The 21,336-nt window shown below is 47.0% G+C and overlaps 1 protein-coding gene across 1 annotated transcript; it reads right to left on the reverse strand.

Moving 5' to 3' along the window:
• Nucleotides 1-282: 282 nt before the first annotated feature.
• On the reverse strand, nucleotides 283-1,490 carry Olig1 (oligodendrocyte transcription factor 1). The gene has a single exon (XM_020184877.2). The coding sequence runs from the start codon at nucleotides 1,361-1,363 to the stop codon at nucleotides 578-580; it is 786 nt and encodes a 261-aa protein (XP_020040466.1). The 5' UTR covers nucleotides 1,364-1,490; the 3' UTR covers nucleotides 283-577.
• Nucleotides 1,491-21,336: the final 19,846 nt, after the last annotated feature.

The raw sequence follows: 21,336 nt of genomic DNA on the forward strand, positions 1-21,336 counted from the left end.
GACAGGGATTGGCTGGTGGCAACAGGGGCGCCTGTGAGTTCTGGCCAGGGAGACAAACAAGAAACTACCCCCTCACCCCCCACCCCCCTCACCCCCACCCCATCACCACCACCTCGGGCTGGACGCTGTTGGAGAGCAGCCCCTCGGCCTCGGAGCGCAGGGCTCCCAGGAGGTCGCGCTCAGGCCTGGCCTCTGGCCGTACGCGGAACGAGCCGAACGTACCGCACCGCTTCCTGAAATTCACACCAGCCCCGTGACCCTCACGATCGCAGGGAGAGCGACACGCTGGGTGAGTATGGGGAGGTGAGCTCACTTTCTGCTCTAAGCAGGTGGGATCGGCCCAGAACTCCAAACAGCCCCGATGCTCCTTGGAACATCCGCTCGGGTCACTTTGATTTCCCGGGAGTGGGGATAGGGAAGGAGATGCCCGACAGTTCCTTCCTCTGGTCATGAAGGTTCCAAACGCCCCTCCTGACTCGGGCCCATTCTGCATGGACTCGGGGCGCAGGGGTGCAGAGAAGCTGGGCGGCGGGAGGCCGGGCCGAAGTCGCGCCCTGCCCGGGGTCCGGGCCAGCTCTCACTTGGAGAACTGAGCCTGCACGGCCGCCAGTCCCAGGCCGGCGGGGACCAGGTGCGGGAACTTGCACACGGCGCAGGTGCAGAGGCCGGGGCCGCTCGCGCCACCACCCGGGAGCGCGAACTGGCCGCACTGTGGCTCGTCGAGCGCCAACGACAGGTACTTGGCAGGGCGCAGCGCATCGGGGGGTCCCACGGCGCCGGGTGTGAGCAGCACGGAGCCCGGCGCGGCGGCGAGCAGGGGCAGGCCGGCCAGGAGCAGGCGCGGCGCGGCGGGTCCCGCACCCTCGCCGAGCGCGCGGCGCAGCTCCTGCAGGGAGCTACCCAGCAGCAGGATATAGTTGCGGGCGAGCAGCAGCGTGGCGATCTTGGAGAGCTTGCGGCCCGGCGCGCCCTGGCAATGCGCCGCCGAGTAGGGTAGGATGACTTCGCGCAGCGCATCCATTGCCAAGTTCAGGTCCTGCATGCGCTTCCGTTCGCGGCTGTTGATCTTGCGCCGCAGCTGCTGCTGCTGCTCCTCTTTGGCGTCCGCCCGGGCGCCGCAGCCCGCGTGCGCCCCGGTCCCCGGCCCGGTGCCCGGCAGCTCGGCCAGCGCCTCCGGCTTCTCGCGCGCAGCCTTGGGGAGGAGGGGCGCCGTCGTGGAGGAGGAGGAGGAGGTGGAGGGCGGCTGCCGGTAGCCCACCAGCTCGTACAGGGAGGCCCCGAGCTGCACGTCTCCCGGCCGCTGTGGCCTCAGCATGGTCGCAGGGGCCGCGTTCATGCGCGCCTGGGAAACCGCATAGTACATCTGGGGGGCGGTGGGGGCGACCGAGGACGCCCTTGAGGGATGCCCCGGGGTGGGCCGGTCGACAGGCAGCCCCTCCCCGCGGACTTGCGCGCGGGTAGCGGATGGTGGAGCTGCAGCCCGCGCCCACCCCTTTAAACCGGTCTTGGGAACCTGCGGGGACCGCGCTCGGTGGTGCGCAGCCAATGGCGGCGCGAGGCCGGACGCAGGCGTGAGCTCATTGGCCGCCTGCGCCTCGGCCCGCGCAGAGGTGCCGCTGGCACTGCTCAAGGAAGTTATTGTGAGCGCCTATGCTAGTGTAGCAGGACAGCCCCCCCCCGCCCCGCACCTCCCCGGAGGAGAAGGGATGGCGCATTTGGGGTGCAGGGCGGCTGTTCAAGGAGGACTAGTGGCATTGGTCAGGCTAAAACGCATTTGCCTTCTTCCGTCCCTCTGCCTCTTTTTCTTTATACCAATATATGTCTTTTAAAACTTGTGGTTAAATGTTCCTAACATAAAAGTTACCATCTTGACTCATTTCTAAGAGTACAGTTTGTGTTGAGCACTATGCATTCACTTTATGCAACCAGTCTTCAGAACTCTTCTTGCAAAAAAAACTCTATTGCCATTAAAGGACTCTGCATTCCCTGTCCTCCAACTCCTGAAAGCCACCGTTCTGTGTTCGGTCTCCGTGAATATGTCCTGCTCTAGGTTATCTGTATAAGTGGAATGATACAGAATTCGCGTGTGACTGGCTGGCTTATTCTCACGTGGCATAATGTCTTCAAGCTTCATCCATGTTGAATATACCATGTATCTGAATCCCCTTCCTTTTTAAGGCTGAATGATATGTTTCCATTTTTCTGGGTCTACTACCTTTTGTTTATCTACTCATTCATGGAAGGGTACTTTGGTGGCCTCCACCTTTTGACTATTGGGACTGTGCTACTATGAATGTGGGTGTAACATGGTTTTGTTTTTAAGTACATAATTTCCTGTCAAGTTCAGAAAACTAAATTTTTGGGCTAAATGGCAGTAGCATTAGGATGGTTACTATCTGCCACCTCTATCTCCCTCATCCATTTGATTAAAAAGTCTTTAGGGACTAAAGAGACTTTGGATTTCTCTTCCCCTAAAAAAGGATGTGTGTTTTATCAGTGACTCAACTCTTGCTTAAACAAAAACTCACTCAGAAGTTGGCATCTTATCAGAAACAAAACAAAACATCCACAAACTCCTGTCTGTTGAGTGTGGGGCTGAATCTTTCTTTTCTGCAAATAAAATGGCACTACTTGGTAGCTATGGAAGTTTTCTTCCCCTGACTTCAGTGCACAACTATTGCAGCTCGCCATCAGAGCATGGCAAAATGCCATAGGAAGGTGCCTTTTAGCATCTTAACTTCTACCCAGGATGGTAATAAGCCACAAGTGGCTATGAAAATGTAAATTACTTAAAATAAAATTAAGCTAAAATTTAGGCCTCCAGTTGCACAAGCATTGCTTCAAGGATGTAGGAGTGGCAGGTGGCAAGTGGCAGCACAGATGTAGAACCTTTCCATCATGGCAGAATGATCTAGAGTGTAACAGAAAGAAAATGAGCTTTCTTCACTGTGGTGCTCTTTGGTCAAGATGAGGGTCGCTGTGGAAGGGGCTGCCCACCTTGGGAACTGGTCTCTGCTCTAAAAGCCCTGACTGTACTTGCTTTTTTTTCAGGGTGTTTTGTGTCATTTTCTTCCATCATTATTCATCCCAGAGGCCCACTTTGGGCTCTGCTTCCAGCCTCCAACTGCACCTGTCACAGCTGTCCCAGGCTCAGGTTTAGCTCCAACATGACTTTCTTCCTTGCCTTGGAGACTTCCTGTCTTCCTCCTTTCCTCATGCTTGGCAAACTACTGATAGCATTTCCCCATAGCCTGGATTGTCTTGTGTTCATATCATCTCTTGCATTCAGCTGGGGTTGTTTTGAGGGGAGGAACCACCTGCATCCTTCCAAAATTCAGCTCTGTGCTCTGCATCTCCTGTGTGTCCACAAAATAGCTAAGGATAGATTGGAACTTGTCACTAGCTCACAAGCTCATCCTTTCAAATGTGCAAACTCCCAGATGCTCTTACCCAAAAAGTTTCCTGTAGGCTTTACAGGAAGGAAAGAAGCTGGTAGGGCCTCCTGATCCCAGAGGAGCCTGGGCTGACATGGTGATGGAGAATTCACCTAGGGAGAGAGAAGGAAGTTGGCAGAAAAGAGCTGAATCTGAGAGCAGCACCATACTAGGCAGGAAGGAGAGAAACACCAAGGAAATAGCCTTCAAAATTTCAAGCAATGAACTTCAACACTTCACACGTCTTTTCACCTCACGGTAAAGCAGTCTGTTTTCAGTGCATTGCCATAAACACTTGCATTTGGTTCTCACAGAACCTCTGCAGCTGGCATTTTTGATCTCTGCTGAACGTGATAAAACTGAGGCTCCCAGGGAGTGGCCAGTGTCTCCAGAAAGGAGAAGCAGAGCTATCCCTTGGTGGCTGGATTCCTGAATTCTCTCCTGCTGGACCAAGCTTCCAGAAGGTCTCTGAGAGGGTGTGATGGGAGGGTTGGGAAATGGATGAAAAGATGGAGGTGCCAGCCTCGACCCAGCCAGTATTGATGAGGGGATAGGGTTGAGCCATGACGCTAAAGAGCAGGTCCCCTGGGCTGACCTCCACAAGTAATCAAGTCCCTTGGCAGGGGCTGCCCTTGCTCTCAGGACCCCTCTATCTGGTAGTTGAGTTGCTAGATTGGGGTAGGCCCTGGCAACTGCTCCTTCTGGCTTCCTTGTCTACCTACATCCTAAGCAGGGACCCTGGGGTTTTACCCTGTACCAGGAAAGGAACAGAAGGAGGAAGAAAGAACCTAAGTCAGTGTTGCCTGGACTGCATCTCCTCTGTTTCCCACCCTTGGACAGGGCACCAGGAATCACAGAGATGAATGCACTTGCTATTCTTCTGTCCATGAGGCCCTTTTTTAGGTATCCCTGAGGGTTCCTTTCACCCTTGGCCTCACTTCATCTCCTTCTTGAGATGGAGAAACCCCCCTTTCCTCCACCAAAGAGACTATTGGTTGGACACACTGGTCAGCATGCATTTCAGTGTTCCCTTGAGGGCCCCAGAAGAGAATTCTGTATGGGTGGCCATACAAATCCAACATGGGCACAGGATTTGGCAGTCATTGGAGCTGGTGACTTGGATGGCTTCTTGTGCCAAGCCAAAACTCCAGTGGCATGCAAAGTGTGACAGCTGGCAAAGACCAGCAAGTCATTGTGGCCACCGGCAAGAGCCCCACAGGCTGTCTCAAGGGGAGGCAGCTGCTGTGGCCTCCGACATTCAGGACATGCTTGGGGGGGCAAGTTACCTCAGCCCTAACAATGGCTCTTGTCTTTGTCTGAAGGGGCTTGCATGTGTGCATTGAGACCCCACAAAGTGTGTTTCAGGGGTTCCTTTTCCTCATATAGAAACCTATATGGGTCTCCCACACCTCCCACTACCCTGCTCACCCTGGCTTTGGGTTAAGAGGCTGGAAGCCTTGAAATGGAAGATGGTGGGAACTCAAAGTGCCCTGCAAGTGTGCTTTGGCCAAAGACAGGCTGTGCTATGGGAAAGCTTGGCCACCACTGGAAGCCCCTGTTGTTACTCAAGACATTCCTCTCCTAGAAGGCCAGCTAACTGCAAAAGGTTGTCTTTGCTAAAATGTGCTGCTTAAACTGGCTGGAGCTGAGACTTGTGATGACATAAAAGAAGTTCACTTTTTAAAGTGCTGTTTTTTTTCTAAGAAGATCAAAATTCTTTGAAAACTTTAAGTCACTCGGTAGCCATTGACATTTCTACCATGGATATAGAAGTGACAGCCAAGTTCAAGGTCTGCCCTACATCAGAATACCCCAACCCATCTGAAAGTAACCCTGCCTGGGGTTATATGAGACAGGGTAGAGCCTCCCTTAGCTTCTTTCTGATTTTCTGGGATTAGGAGAGTAATAGTAAAGAAGAAAAAATGAGGAAAAGAAAGTTGATTGTTCTTTGATAGTTCTTCTTGGGCAGAGAAGAACTTCCCAGAGAACACCTTAGAAAGAGCTTAGTTGAAATAAAGACTCCAGCTGGGAAAATGGGAAAGAATGTGAATTGTGTCCATTTTCAAAGAGAACACAAGTTAATCAACTGGTTATGAACTGCTACAATGTTTATAGTTTTAAACCACAATGTTTTAAAGCTGTATAATTGTTGCAATCCACTTAGTTTGGACACTGGCAGGAATGCAATGTTGTCTGCTCTGGTTGTAACACTAATATTATAGGGAGGATTATTCTGGTTTTTTTTAGTGTGTCATTTGGACCTGATTTTAATAAGGCTGACTATTGTAAATGATGTCTGAGTCTAAATACATCCTGTAACATATTTTGGGAAAGTAGGAAAAGAAATTAGTTGGCACCTGTGTATTTCAGGCGATTACTTATAATAACAAAAGCTTGATTTAGCTAGTGGTGACATAACTCAAGCAGATGGGCACATGCTTTCCTCCCACTTTTTCTAAACTCAGAGTGACCTGCAGAAGTAGAGATTTTCATTGCTTCTAGGAAAACCAAGCACAGAAATTCTGCTGCTGTCACGAGGGCTGTATAAAGATGCATTTTAATACTTCTCACTGTATAAATGAAAAAGACTACCATTTAAAAGAACTCCTGATAACCACTATGAAATGCATCATAAAGAAGGAAGCATATCTTACTTTTAAGATGATCGGAGATGATTTCTGCTTCAAATCAGATTGGTGGAATTTTAGACAGAGTAACAAGACATAACTGTCAGAGACCCTCTGAGTATGAGAAGAATCATTGCGAGTTGAAATTTACATATTAGCAATGCAATTTGGTAACTGAAGGGTTGGTTTGGGGCAGAACAAAAATATTCTCTGAACCTCCCTGAGGTTCCTCGCTGAAGCCAAATGTTCCAAAGGCTTACAGTGACACAATAAAAAGAGACAATTTGCTTGGAAGGCTGTGGCTAATTTATAACACAATGTCCAATGTCATGGTTAGTTTTGTTGCAAAAATTTGGCAGTTTAACCCAGAGTCTCAGGCAGCCTGAAAAGATGCGAGCGATTCTGGCTGCAGCATCTCTCGCTTGCTGGATGTTCCAAATGGTTCAAACAAACCCTTTCATAGAGACGCAGGGCCAAGTGTGCTCAAAGGAATGAGGGGAAACAAAGGTGCCTCTGAAGTCATTTCCCCCGCACTGGGTCCAGCCATCCGGTTTCACTCTTTCCCCATTGAACAGGCAGAATGCAACAGGAAGAGCAGGGATGAAAGAGAACAAACAGGCCGATGTGTTTGGGGAGAGAATGGAGAGAGGCCCGGGCCACTGAGCTGCTAAACTTTCATTCTAGGTTTTCAGAAAGGAGTGAATGATGAATTATAGAAACCTGAAAGGTAATAAAATATGGGTCACTGAAGCGCTAAGGCCAAGTAGCTAAAACACCTGCAGAGGCAGAAGGTTCTGGAAGTCAGCACAGCCCCACAGTTGCCTGGGTAAGACACCCTGCCTGAGGCACAGAAGGGGACTGTTAGTAAGCTCACCTGTTGTTTTCTGTTGGCTGCCTATCCTTCTCTGCCTGTCAGAGCCAGCGGCTGGACCTGACTTCAGATTAGACCACCAGGGGAAAGAGGAAGGCGGGGTAAGGACTTCCCAGGGTGCAGTTAGGCGACCTAGCTCCAAGGCCTCTGCCTTCCTCCCCTCAAGGCGCTCTGACCTGGAAATATTAAGCCGGATGGTGAAGACAATCTGAGTTAAACATGCAAATCTGCTCAGCTGTAATATTAGAAGGTCTTTCTGCTCAAAGGCTCGACCTATTTATGTCTTACAAAGCAAGAGTTCTGATCCCCGTATTGGTGATACCAGCCACCTATACTATACTCACCCAGGCCCCACTTGCCTTGTCTATGAAAAGAACACAGTATTACTTATGGCCTAGGGATGTTATAAAGGTCAGAAGGCAACATAAGTAGGATGTCTGGCTTGGAGGCTGGCACATAGCATTTAGTCAGTAAAATAATAACGGTATTAATATTTATTACTTGCTATCTGCCAGGTACCATTAAAAGATACTTGGTTTGTGATTTTCTTATTCAGTGGCCCACCTTCACTTTCTTTAAGTACTTGCATTTCTCACATCAAGGGTTTGGGGTTTTTCAGCCCCTCTGTTCTTCCCATATGGCTGTTTCAGAGATGCTGTCCTGAACATACCAACCCTAATCCAGCAATGATTTGCCAAGGAAAAAGTCTCGATAGGAGTTCAGTGTAACCTCACTCACCATCAGAGAGAGCTAGAGTGCAAACTCTGAGACCAATCACCTGGGTTTGAATTTTGGGTCCCTCACTTGGTAGCCATGCAACTTGGGAGAAGAGTCTTAACCTGTCAGTGTCTCAGTATCCCGTTTGTGAGCAGAATGAGACTGACTTTGTCTAAGGGTTATGGTAGGGACTGAGCAAGTTGGTATCAATCAGGCATGGATAGTAAAGCTTGGGTAGTGTTATCTATTGTTATCATTTTATTGGCCTCTGTCATGGGTTGACTGTGTCCCCAAAGTGCATATTGACATCCTAACCCCCAGTAGGGTCACTGTAGATGCAATTCCTTAAGGTGAGTCCATTAGTCCTTCATCCATATAACTGGTGTCCTTATAGGGGGACACTCAAAGATTAACAGCAAACTCTCAGAAGCTAGAGGAAAGGCATGGAACTGTCTTCCCTGACAACCCACAGAAGGAACCAATCCTGTCAACTCCTTGATCTTGGCCTTTTGGCCTTCAGAACTGTAAGATAATAAATTCTGTTGTCTAAGTCACCCTGTCTGTGGTACTTTTTTATGGCTGCCTGAGCTAGCTAATACAAGCTCTTTGCCTGACTCTTCCTCTATTAGGTGGTGATGGTGATGGGTGGGAGGGTAGGCTCTGTGGTCAGATCCTTAGGGATCAAACTGGGCTGTATTAAATTAACGCAGTCCTGCCACTTACAAGTTTATGAACTTGGGCAGGTTCCTTTACCTCCTCTGCATGAGTTAATTCATCTATGAAATACAGCTCATAATTTGACTTTAGCCTACCTCCCAGGTACTTTTGAAAGCAAGGATTGGCTGGGTACTTGGTTCACCATAATGTCGGGTGTCCTGTGTAGCTCATTGGGTGGATTTGGAAGAGTGGAATCTGCAGGCAGAACTCAGCTCAAGGTCATAGCACCCCAGGGTGCTGTTAAAATGCAAACCCTGATTCTGTAAGTTTATGTGGGCCTGATGCAGGAAGCTCCCCGTTGAACCACGTGTGGCAGAGCAATCCACTGCAGGTGGTGAGAAGCAAAAGCCAAGATGACCTCACCACCTCCCAGAAAGAATAATGAGCTGGAATTAAGAACAGCAAGTTGAAAAGAAGCCCTCTTTCCTTATCCATGCCACTTGGGCACACAGACACTTACAGGAGTGCCCAACCATGCTTAAAGAAATACAAATCAACTTTGGAGGAAAGACAGAGTCAATGGCAGCTGCCCTCCACCATGGAGGGAAGGAGGGCTGTGACTGGAAAGGGGACAGATGCATGTAGGTGAGCCTGAGACCTGAGATTTGCTCTGCCTCTTGGGAAGGAGAAGAGGAGGGTGGATGAGGGGTGTGTGACTGTATAGAATGGGACAGGGTACAGAAGACACGTGCCAGGGACATGAGCCAACCCTGTTCTGTGGGGAGCCGCTCCCTCTGCCTGGCAACCTCATCCCAGGTCCCCTCATTGTGAAGTTCTTAGGGACCACCCAGCCTAACAGTGCCACTGCCTGCCAGTCACTCTGTGCCCACTTGTCCTTGCTTTACTTTCTTCATGACACTTAGCAGCACCTAAAACTGCCTCATCAGGTACTTGCTTCCTGTTTATATGTCTGTCTGTCTACTCTGGAAGGTGGGCTCTATGGAGCCATGTTCTCTATGGCAACCCCAGGGCCTTGACGGGCACCTGCATAGGTGCTCAATAAAGACTTGAAGGACTGAGCAAAGAGAAAAGATAGAGACTGACCACCCCAAGCCTACTGAATGCTTTCCATGGGTACAGCCCTGTGGCAGGCCCTGGAAAAACTATAGGCTCCCTGCCTTCTAGTAATTTCTAACCCATTTGAGGATATGAATACATGGATGTGAACACCTGCTGGTGATATCAGATTACCTAGAAGAGCCAAACAGTGGTTGGACTAGGGCTGAAGATTATGTGGGGCCTGGGAGGTAATTAATCAGAGCTCTGTATTAAGCACCAGGGAGCTTGTTAAACACAGAATGGGTGTGGGACCAACATCAGAGCCCAGGTGACACTGCTGTGGCTGCTCTGAGGACCAGTTCTGAGGACAGTGAGGTCTTACTGTGGAGGGATGGGGAAGGGATAGGCCTTGGAGAGGAGTTTGACAAGAAGAAAGGATGGGAGGTCAGGGTCTGAGAAGCAAACAGGCAGAGGGGTGGGTCCCAGATCACAGTGGCTGGGAACAGGCTGGAAGGACAAACAAGGAGGTTGGGGAAAAAAGAGGTGAGTAAAACAGGCACTAGGACATAGACCTTGTCTCAATCTTGTTTTTAACCACAGTTCATAGAAAGATTGAGACACAAAGACATTGTCTTCCTCTGGTCTGTCAGTGAGTCACAACATGTTTTCAGAAATGTTGTAACCTGAGGTTGCCCAACAGAGCCCTGTGCAGCTTGCTCTGTGCACAGTGTGGCCGTGAGGCCCAGGGTTGGCAGGGGTAGATGCTCTTTTGTGCTCAAATCTGACCAGCTGTGATGGGGATGTTCCTGCAGGTGAAGAGCCCACTTGTGTTTTGCAAACCATTTTCATATCTGTTATCTCCTGGTAGCCTCTCAGAATTCCTTTGAGGTTGGAAAGACGATGGCCCATTTGGCAGGACAGAAAGCTGAGGCTCAGATAACACCAGCTTGGTAACCCTTAATGCAGAGTCCAGACGAAGACGTGCAGGGAAGGATTTTTCTTTGTGCCTTTTACTCTCTGCCTCTTGCCTGAAGCTCACACATGTTAATATGGGTTTAGCTGTGGACTCCCACAGTTCTTTTATCAGAAAGAGCCCTTCCAGAAAGTTTGTGGAATGATAAACTCCTTTTTGTTTTTTAAACCAGAGTTTTCTTGTCCAGATGGGACCCAGTCTAGCCTAATGGTGTTGGAATGCCACCATGTTCCAGAATCTCCCAAGGGTGGACATGGCTTCCCATCAGCTACCCCCCACTGGGGAGGAAGGGGGTACAGCTGTGACAACTGGCACTGCTTCCCACATCACACAGAGACTAAGGTCAGGGCCAATTTCATGGTCTTTCTTCTCTTATTATGACCCTTGTTTCCTGGGCGCATGGCAGCTGCTTGTCTCCAAAGAAGGAGACAGGAAGTATTATATTGTTCGTAACACTCAAAAGGGCAATAACGCCATGATTAACACACTTGATTCTTCTCAATTTTTATGGTGGATCTACTTAAGTTATGAGGGCACATTGTCACTTGCGTTTAGAGTGTTAGACTCTTTTTTACTGGCATTATTAGACTCTTGCCAGTAGGTAGGATCCATGTTGTCCATCAAAGGGAAGAACTGGAAGAGCTGTCAGTCTGAAATTCTGGTGTGCTGAGAGCATCAGAAATCCCCATTAGCCTGGATCAAAATCATGTTTCTGTGGAAGACAGTTAGGAGGTTCCCCTGCTTGCTGTCTGGGCTTGGTTCCAGCCAGCTGGGCTGCTGATCACTGGTGTCTCCTTGGGCTTCTCCGTTCCAGGTCCTGCCTGCTCTGAGATGGGCTAATGAAGCAGAGGGGTGACTGCTGCTAGACAGGCCCCTGGGGTGCCCTCTGGGGTACAGATTGTCCCTGTCACCCTTCCCTGTTCTGTTGCTCCTAGGCCACTCATAGTTATGTGGCCTTGGGATATGTTCACAGTCCTCAAAGGTTTGCACTCAACATCAGGCAACCCACATGCCCCTTGGCCACCTCTCTTTTCCAACATCTATCACCCCCTTCAATTTTGCTCTCTTTCCATCCTTTGCCCTTCCCAATCTCTCTGAACCCCTCCCCAGTATTCCGCACAACTCAGCATAGTCCAGGTTCCAGCCCCTAAACCTATCACCCCAACCCCCAAAAGTCTAGACCCTAGAAACATGATACCCCAAGTCAAGTGTTGATGGTATTTGAGGTGGGGCTTTTGGGGGCCATTGGGAGAGACTGAGTTCATGAGGATGGTGTTCCATGGGTGTAGTGGCTTTATGAGAAGAGGAAGAGAGACCTGAGCCACCATGGTTGCTCTCTCTCACCGTGTGATACTCTCCTCCATGTTAGATAAAGCAAGAAAGCTCTGACCAGATGCTGGTGCCATGCTTTTTGCCTTAGCCTCCAGAACCATGAGCCAGATAAGCTAACAAGCTTTCTAAATTTTCTGGTCTTAGGTATTCTGTTATAGCAACAGAAAATGAGCTAAGACACCCTTCTGTTCAGTTAACAGGACTCAGCCCCTTCAGAAGATTTATTTCTGCTTTGTCCTTGAAGCTTGCCATGCTCTACCTTCCTGTAGAAGTAGTTTTTTCCCTAGAAGCACATCTGGCAAATGAAACTCTCTTTATCTTATTACACTAATAAAGGGTACCAATGATAGTCCAAAGAGAGGAAGGAATAGTGGGCTGGATGACATCCCAAATGTGTCCACTCTATGGGCTCTCCATGTGTCCATCACACCTGTCTACTCTACTCTAGCCTTTCTCACCTGTTGTTAGGCAACAAGCTATCCTCACCTGTTTCTTACCTTTTGTTAGGCAATGTGGTCTTGGAGAGAGAGGGTCTTTCTGCAGCACCCCTAACTTGTCCCTGCCTTGGCTCCATTGCTGTGGCTGTTTCCTGGACACCTGCTTTCAGGAATCATGGGGTTCCCACTGTTCCAGGGTTCTTCAAAGTCATTCTATCCCCACTGCCTTCCCTGAGCAGAAGCCTTGCAGTCACCACCCTCAGCCCTCTCCCTGTGACCTTCATTTTCCTTCCTACCTATAATTATAGTAGAAATTTGTCCCCAGGCTGGAGGACTGTTCCTGGGACACCTGGATAAGTACTTGTCGAACAAATCAACGTATCCAATCTATCATGTTCCCTTTCTTTTTTTTTTTTTTTTTGAAGTACTGGGGTTTGAACTCAGGGCCTTGTGCTTGCTAGGCGGGCTGTCTACCAGTTGAGCCATACCCCCATCCTTTTTTGGCTTACTTATTTTTCAGATAGGGTCTCAGGATTTTTGCCAGGGTAGATCTTGGACCTTGATCCTCCTACCTATGCCTCCCAACTAGCTGGGATTACAGGTATGAGCTACTGCTCTCAGCCTGCCACCATGTTCCTTAATCACCTAAGGACTGTTTGTTGCATAAAGAGAGATCTCTGCCATCCACCATTTTATAAGTACATTTGTGACTTTAAGGGAACAAATTTGTGAACTGAAGGGAAAAAATGTTCACAGTGCTTATAGTAACTGATCCCTGGTCTCCCCCTGAGTTCATCTTCTCCCATCTGAGGGAGGTTCCTGTTGATAGCTGTCTTTCTTGCCTTCATTGCCACACAGATGAACTGTGCTCCTGTGCAGCCAGTACCTGTTTATATCACAAGATGATAAATCCCACAAGAGGTCAACTACAGCCTGCTGCACACAGGTGGTCAGTCCTCCATTCTCCACCTTTGGAGACTTTTGCAAGTCCCCACTTAGAGTCCCTGGAGGCAGACACCCTCCAGCTTCTCACTTTGGACTTTCCCCTGGGGCTGTTATCAGCTTGAGCAATTGCTACATGTTGCAAACTGCTTTTGTGCACTTTTGCATCAGGGAGAATTTTCTTTCCTTGGCTGGAGGGTACTGTCCGTGTGGACCCACCACCTGTGTTTCTGGTGCCTGGAAAGAAATGCCCTGAGGAATGTCAGCCTCAGCCACCTTCCTGCTGTTCTCGGGGAGCACTGCTTACAGATAGAAGCTGAGCTACTCAGCCCTTGGAGAGGCAGGAAACAGAAGTGAGCTGCTGAAGCTCTCCAAAGACAGCCACCAGCTCATCACACCTCCAGCCAGAGGAAGTCTGGAGCCTCCACTGCTGAGGCTTCATTTCATTCAACAGCCCATGAAGCTGATGTTGCTGTTGTGAGTTCCCCTTTCTTAGATGAGGAAACTTAGGCTCAGAGATATGATTTATCCTGACTCATAGGCTGACTTGCTCTCCTAGCAGCATCTTCTAGTCTTGGAAACAAAGTCCCATCCTGCACACTACTGGGCTCCACATTTGCTCTTAGAAAAATGATTAAGGAGGGAACGTGTTTTAGAAACTGCACCAAACTGAAAGTGAGGAGATTGCCCATGACCTCTGGGTGCCTCAGTTTTCCCAGTTAAATCAGAGTTTTCCCTGTGATCTCTTTAGGGCCTCTCTCTCTTATAAATCTTTAATCAACTCCTTCACATAGAGGCAAATGGCTGAGGAGGCTCTTGTATTTTTTTCTACAAATATTTGCTTTTAAGCTCTATGGACATTTGAGATATCCAAGGAAGTAAAATGTTAGACAAATGATTTGGGAAGTGGGAGATGGAGGACCTTGATGTAACTCTGAAATAACCCTGTGCAGGGGACTGCCCAGCCTCCTTTCTTGTGTCTAAGGTGTTTGGAGAGTTATTCTGTGTTCACATTGAGGAGCCGAAAATGGCCAACAAGTTACTGCCATTAATAATAAAGACAAAATGGGTTTTTTAAATCTCTAAGACACTTGGATTTGCCTGAAAACAATAAGTAGCAGATTTAAGTTTCCCTGCTTTGGGCTGCAGAGTACAGATGAGACAGCATAGAACAATATGGAACAGAGGAAGGGACCGGCCAAGTCCAGGGGCAGAAATCCTGTCCTAGACTCTGCTCTGCCATGTGACCCAGGAATCTCTTGACCCCACAAGCACTGAAAAAGGAGCAGTAGTGACCTGACCTGCTGACATCATAGAGACAGACAGTTTTGGAAACATCAAGAGAAGCATTTACAGGGACCTACCTTCTTGGAAAGAATTTATGTTTGTTTCATAAATGGACCGCTAAAGCCCCACCAGATGCTGGGGTTTGTCTTCTAGGCTATTATTTAATTTGTGAGAATCTTCCCAATAGAAATCGATACTTTTATTGACACTCCATTTATTTTTCTATGTCCTAAGAAAGTGGCTGTCCAAGACTGATGGGGCCAAGAAGCCCATAGGCACCGTTCTTAAACTGCTCTCATGGCAAGTTCTGACAGTTGATGGTCTATGGGTGGGAGGAAGTGAGGCCGGGAGAAGGGGGCATGACTTTCTCAACAGCTGAAGTCACTTTGGATAAGAGGAAGGCAAAGTTTCCTTTGCTTTCCTTTCCTTTCCTTTCCCTCCCTCCCTCCCTCCCTCCCTCCCTTCCTCTCTCTCTCTCTCTCCCCCCCCATCTCATTCATGCACAGGGTTTCACTATGTAGCCCAGCTAACCTCAGCCTCCTGACTTGTTTTGTTTTAAAGTGTATAAAAACAAAATTCCATTCCTATATCCACCATGCAACCAATGCATTTCTGCCTAAGAAATAATAAAAAATGATCTTTTCAAAGTGAATTCTGCATTGGCTTGTTTTCAAGGCAAGTATACTATTGCTGCTATCCTCCAACAGCTGGGAAAGGGGGGTTCTCATCCCCCACGCACCCTCTGCATATCCTCCACAAGGTTACAGCTCCTTCACTGCTCTTTGGATATTGCTCTGGATCTCTTGGGGGAGGGTGATCAGGAACTGCTCCTGCACCGTGGGTGCCAGATCCACAGCTGGAAGGTGGTGATGCTGACATCCAAATTCAGATCTGCTTGACCCCAAGAGCCCAGCTCTTACTCTGGACCATGAACTTGGAATTAGAGTACCAACCATCCACTGACACAGGTGGACCTCTTTCCATGGCATCTTCATTCCAAAGCTGCCCTGTTTTTAGGAGCACTGTGCTGACGCAGACTGGTGGTGTGCCTCTCTTTATAGATCCAGGCTGGGGATTCCTGGATGCCCTGCCAAGGATGACAGTGAGCACCCCAGTCTCAGAGGGGTGACCTAGGGATACCTCACAAGCTGGAATCATGACTTTGTGCTGCTTCCTGTGACATAAGAGGTCTTAAATGTCATCTGGCTCATTTACCACAGACTGGCTGGGTGGCCTCAAGGCCATTTCTTCTGTGGGTTCATTGCACAAAAGGGTTCAACTCTTAGGGTCTTTTCAAGCTGTGACTCCTTTTGAAGTAGAATTGGTATGTTCTTAGAGACTCAAATTTCACCAGAGTAGCCCCTATGGAACAGTAAGAGATGAAAGTTGAGGTTCCCCTCTTGTTGAAATTGGTTTGTTTTAGAGGTCAGTGTTGGTGTTGGCCAGAGCATCAGCAAGACTAGCTTTCTGTAATGGCTGTGCTTGGTCATCTGATGGGAAATCAGGATGTTGAATGGTCAAAATGTCCACAAACATTCTGTGCCAGTTTGGGGGAAGATGGGTAGAGGAAATAGTGCTTTCATGTTAGGTACCTTAGTGAGGTATGAGTTGAAATGTCTCCCCTCAAAAGGTATATTTGAGTCCTAAGCCCCTGTGCCTAAGCCCCTGGAGAGAGGGTCTTTCTTATTTCATTAAAATGAGGTCATTATGATGGGTCCTAACTCAGTATATGACTGGTGTCTTTTGGGGAGTTTGGATAAGACACAGATGATAGGGATGGAAGACAATGTGAAGACCCAGAGAAAAGATGACCTCTGCAAGCAAGGAGAAAGTCCTGGAACTGAGACTCCCTCACAGCCCTCATAAGGAACCAACCTTGCCTACACCTTGCATTCGTACACACATTTAGGCCACTCAGTTGAAGGCACTTCGTTATAGGCACTCTTACTCACAACACACATGTTTCTAGAGGGGAAAAAAATCCAAGACAAGTTCCTGATCAAAACGTTTTTTCAGCTGAAGGAAGGAAGTAGAGGCCCACACTCAGAAGGCAGATACAGAAGATAAACCATGTTGGAGACCTGGAACATCTAGTTTTCCTCCTCCCATTTTTATATTTTACCTTCTTCCAGAGAAAAGGCAACACATGGGTCAAACTTTCTGCCATTTGGTACCCCGCTCCCCCACTACACTGCCATTAATTTGAAATTATATCTAAAAAATCGAAATTAGCCAAATCTTGGAGGTTGAGGGTATAGCTCAACGATGGATCGTGTGTTTAACATACACAAAGCCCTGGGTTTCATCCCCCAGCAAAGAAAACAAAAATCCTAAATATAGGAGCCCCTATCCCATTCTGGGGCTGAGTGTGTAGCTCAGTGGTTGAACATGTGCTCTGCATGTATAAGTCCCAGGTTCCATCCCCAGCACCAAAGATTAAATAAAATAGCCAGTTCTCGTTAGCTTATAGTTGTTTTCTCTGACTGTGTGGGGTGACTTCCTGTCTAGAATTGCTTACAGGTTGACTTACTTTCCTACTCTTGTACCTTACAACTCTCCAAATGCCTGGCTCTTTGCTTTGTGTTGTAACATACAGTCCATCCAGCCCAGCAGAACCAGATCTACTCTGATTCTGAGGCTTGGAGAAGCCAGCTCCTGCCTGGCAGTTGCAGGTGACAGTCCTAACCAGTCTGTGAGCAGATGAGAAGTTCATAGGCTGCTAATAAACTGGAACCAATTGGTGACAGCGGGCTGATTGTGCAGTGCGGCTGGGGCCGCAGGTCCTTGGGAGCGCTCACACTTGTGCTGCTTTATCTGCATACAGCGGGGGCTTGAAAGCAGCCGGCAGCTCTTGGTGTTTCTTACAGTGAACAGACATATGTCCCTCCCACTAGCACAGGGAATATCTAATTAAGCTCCACAATGATTGCTTATGCCCGGAGCTGTTACAAACAAGGCTCTGTCACTCTCCTTGGAGAACCACAAAATAGGAATTTGCTTTTAGTGCATGATAATGAATATATTAGAAATATATTAGAATTGATTTAGATCGTGTGCTCTCACTCCTTAAAACAAATAATCAGATGCTGTTTTCCCAAAAATGCTTTGTCTTTGTAGGTCCCACAGTAGACATGGGGCTAGAATGGTTCTCAGTGAATGTTAGTTGGATGATTGTGGTGTTGAGTATAACTTGCTTTTCTATGGTTTTCATGCATAGGATCTTTGGGACAGAACAAACCTTTGCAAGAGTGACAAAGATGGTAGCATATACTGCAGGAAAGTCCAATGTTTAAGAGCTTTAAAGAGGGGATGTGTTTTTCTTATGCTAGGCTAGGTGGGACTAACCAGGTAATTTTATTTTCTTTAAAACTGAATCATTTTCGTACATTCAACTGAAGTAGTCTGTCCTACTTAAGATTCATGTTGGTAATTTAAGATGGATTTAATTTTTATTAAATTAAAGTTTTTAAATACTTTATTATTGTTGTACAGGGGTTACAGTGTGACATTTACAAAATTTCTTACAATGCATCATAGCTGAATCCATCTCCCCCATCATTCTCCTTTCTCCCCCTCCCTGGATTGTAGTTTTTAACAGGGGAGTAATAAATGATCTTGTGTTAGGATGTGAGAAGTGATTTTTCCTGCCTTCCTTTCCTATGACAGGAAACAAATTTGATGCCAGCCACAAAAGGCGATCCATGTGCAAAGATTCATGTCTGGACTGTGGAAAATGATGAGATTACCTCAGAGTCTTTCATGACAAGAGCAGGGCTGGCTATCTCATTTTGGGAGCCCGATGCAAAATGAAAATATGGAGACTCCTTGTTTAAAGGTATTAAGGATTTTAAGATGGCCAGAGCAGCGCAGTGAACCAAGCTCGGGGCTCTGAAGCATGGATATCTGTGCAACTGACCCAATGGGTTGCATACCTGGGAAACCAGCCCTTCCAAGAGTTATTTTTGTCTTCAATGAGGAGAATGAGGTAGGAAGAGACAAAGGACAGTTTTAAGTTCTAATTCCTATATAGTTCAGGAGTCCTGAGTACCTTCTTAAGAACTCAGTTGAGATGAAATGAGTTTAAAAACTTTATCCAAATTTAATTTGTTCATTCTGACCAGATGAATTTTAAGACTAAAGCAAGACTAATCACATTGACAGCTGTGTCTTATGAAGACCTTCTTGTGCTTTTTTAAAGTGTAGGACTACCCTCTGCTCCCTCCCCCAAGAGTCCATCAGTGCAGAGAGAACTAGCTCCTTGTCACAACTAGACATTTGAGGAACCAATTGGAATCCTGGGGAGAAAAATAAAGAAAATTTCTGTCCTAGTCACAAATAAGAAATAAAAATCTTGATTAGCAGTTGCCCAATCCTGGCTGTGGTTGGATTTTGCTTGGTGCAGCAGGTATGGTGCTGTAACTTCTCTATCTTTCCTGGGCTCTAACCCTGCAATGGCTTGAATGCCCCCCCTCAAGTTCATGGGTTGAACACTTAATCACCTATACAACAGAATTGAGAGGTGAGACTTAATAAGAGGTGATTAGGTCATGAGGCTCTCTCCTTATAAATGGATTGATGCTGTTAGCACAGGAGTGGGTAAGTTAGCAAAAAAAAAAAAAAAGTAGGTTACTATAAAAGTAAGTTGATCTCCTCTTGCTGTCTTGCTCTTGACTTGTCTTGCCCTTCCACCTTTCACCAGTTTGAAAGCCTTCACCAGATGCTGGCATCATGCTCTTGGACTTTCCCAGCTTCTAGAATTGGGAACCAAATAAATTTCTCTCTAATATAAATGGCTCAGCTTTCAGTGCTCTAACAACAGATAACAGAATAAGATGATCCTGGCCACAGACACATACAGATGAGGCAGCCTGGAGTGTCCTGGCTCCTCTGTCTTGTCTTTGGGTCAGCCCTTCACTGGGAAATGCTCCCTTTCTGGCAATGCCCATGACCCAAGATCCATGTAGAAATGGGCTTGTTTTCCTCAGGGGAGGGGTGTTGGAAAGAGATCTGTCAGTGTTTTTGTTATAATTACAGTAGAAGTACATAACCTAAAATTTAGGATCTTAACCAATTTTAAGTATACAGTTTAGTAGTGGCAACTATATTCATATTGTACAACAGGTTCCCTAGAACTTTTTCATACTTTTTGGGCTTGAAAACCCCATCACCATAACCCACAGGCTTGGTTGCAGGTGTCCTAGGGAGAGGACAGGAAGGATCTTCCACATGGGAGGAACTTAATAAATGTTAACTAAGTGAATGGAGTCAAATTAAGACTGTAGCTAAGGTCTCATGTGTGACCAACCAATTCCCTGAGTCTTACACTTTGTGATATGCTTTCTGATTGTCTCTGATAGTTATCCATTTATAAAAAGAAAGAAAATCCACAAACCACAAAGATTTTGTAGTCACTTGGGTTTTTGATCATTTCTTTATGGAACTCTGAATTTGATTTCTAAGTAATCTCCTAAAACCATTGTGTAAGACTTTGATACTTACAAACCTGTAGTGACCTCCCAGCTATGCCAGGACTTAACACAATACCTGTTGTCCAGTAACTACTGCATAAATATTGGTAAACAAATGAGCGACTGATTGATTGGCTTTCAGTGTTAATGAGGAGAAGGAGGGATAAATGAAAACCAATGTGTGATCTCTAAATCCCACTCAAGCCAGTGACTGTAGTCCTGTGCCAGAGATCCTGTCCTCATGAAACTGATGGTATATTAGGGGTGATGGGTACAGGCACAGAAGGTGTCCCCAGGGCCTTAGGAGTATTTGTCTTTGGAACAAAAGGTAAAGTTTCTTTGGAAACAGAAAGGGTGGGGCAGACTAGGGAGGACTCAGATGGAGGATGGGGTTGTTTCAAATCAGCAGAGCTGGTCTGAAAGATGGCTTCCAGGGTGCCAGATAAGGAAGGCAGTAATAGATAGATCCATGTGCAGCTGGTAGGAGTTGCAAAGACTCATGGGAGAAACACTACAGGGAGGGCAGAAATGGCTAGTGGTCTGGCTTAGGGATCCAAAGCCATCTGGGAAGAAGACCAGAGGTGGGAGTGGGATGCTATAAGGTTGTCCCTGTATCTCTGGCAGATTGGTTCCAGGACCCTCTTGGATACCAAAATTTGAGGAGGCTCAAGTGTCTAATGTCAAATGGCACAGGATTTGCATAACCTCCAGGATGCTCGACATCATCTGTACATTACTTACAATACCTAACACGATGTAACTGCTGTGTAAACAGTTGTTGAACTGTACTGTTTAGAGAACAATCAATGAAAAGAAACCTGTACAAGTTCATTACAGGTATTTTTCCCCAAAATTTAATGCGAAGTTGGTAGAATAATCAGATGCAAAACCCAAGGATACAGAGGACTGACTGTTTAGTAAACTTTAAGAGGATCGGAGAGGGGCACCAGCGTGTTCAGAAACATGATCTTGTTTGTTTTGACTGAAACTACAGCTTTTGCAACATACAAAAATGGAAAGAGACATCTGCACTCCCATATTTATTGCAGCACAATCCACAATAGCTAAGAAATGAAAAAAAGTTAAGTGTCCCTCAACTGATGGATGGAATATGATTCAGCCGTGAAAAAGAATGAAATCCTGTTATTTGTGACAACATGGATAAAAGTGCAGAGCCTTATGTTAAGTGAAATAAGCCAGGCACAACACATGCATACCACATGACTGTGTTCATGTGGACTGTAAAAACATTGACCTCTTAGCCAGTGAGAGGTCAGTGAATGGTGCTTATCAGAGGCCAGGGATGGTAGTAAGCGGGGAGAGACAGGGAAAGACTGATAGGCAGGTACTAACTTCAGTTAGCTAGGAACAAGAAGTTGTGATGTGCTGTTATTGCACAGTAGGGTGGCTCTAGGGAACACACATGTACTGTGTATTTCAAAAGCTAGAAGATAGAATTTTGAATGTTTGCACAGTAAAGAAATGATAAATTTTTGAGGAGGTAGACATGTTTAATGTGATTTAAACATTAT

Source organism: Castor canadensis, chromosome 5 (assembly GCF_047511655.1).
Source record: "Castor canadensis chromosome 5, mCasCan1.hap1v2, whole genome shotgun sequence".
NCBI lineage: Eukaryota > Metazoa > Chordata > Mammalia > Rodentia > Castoridae > Castor > Castor canadensis.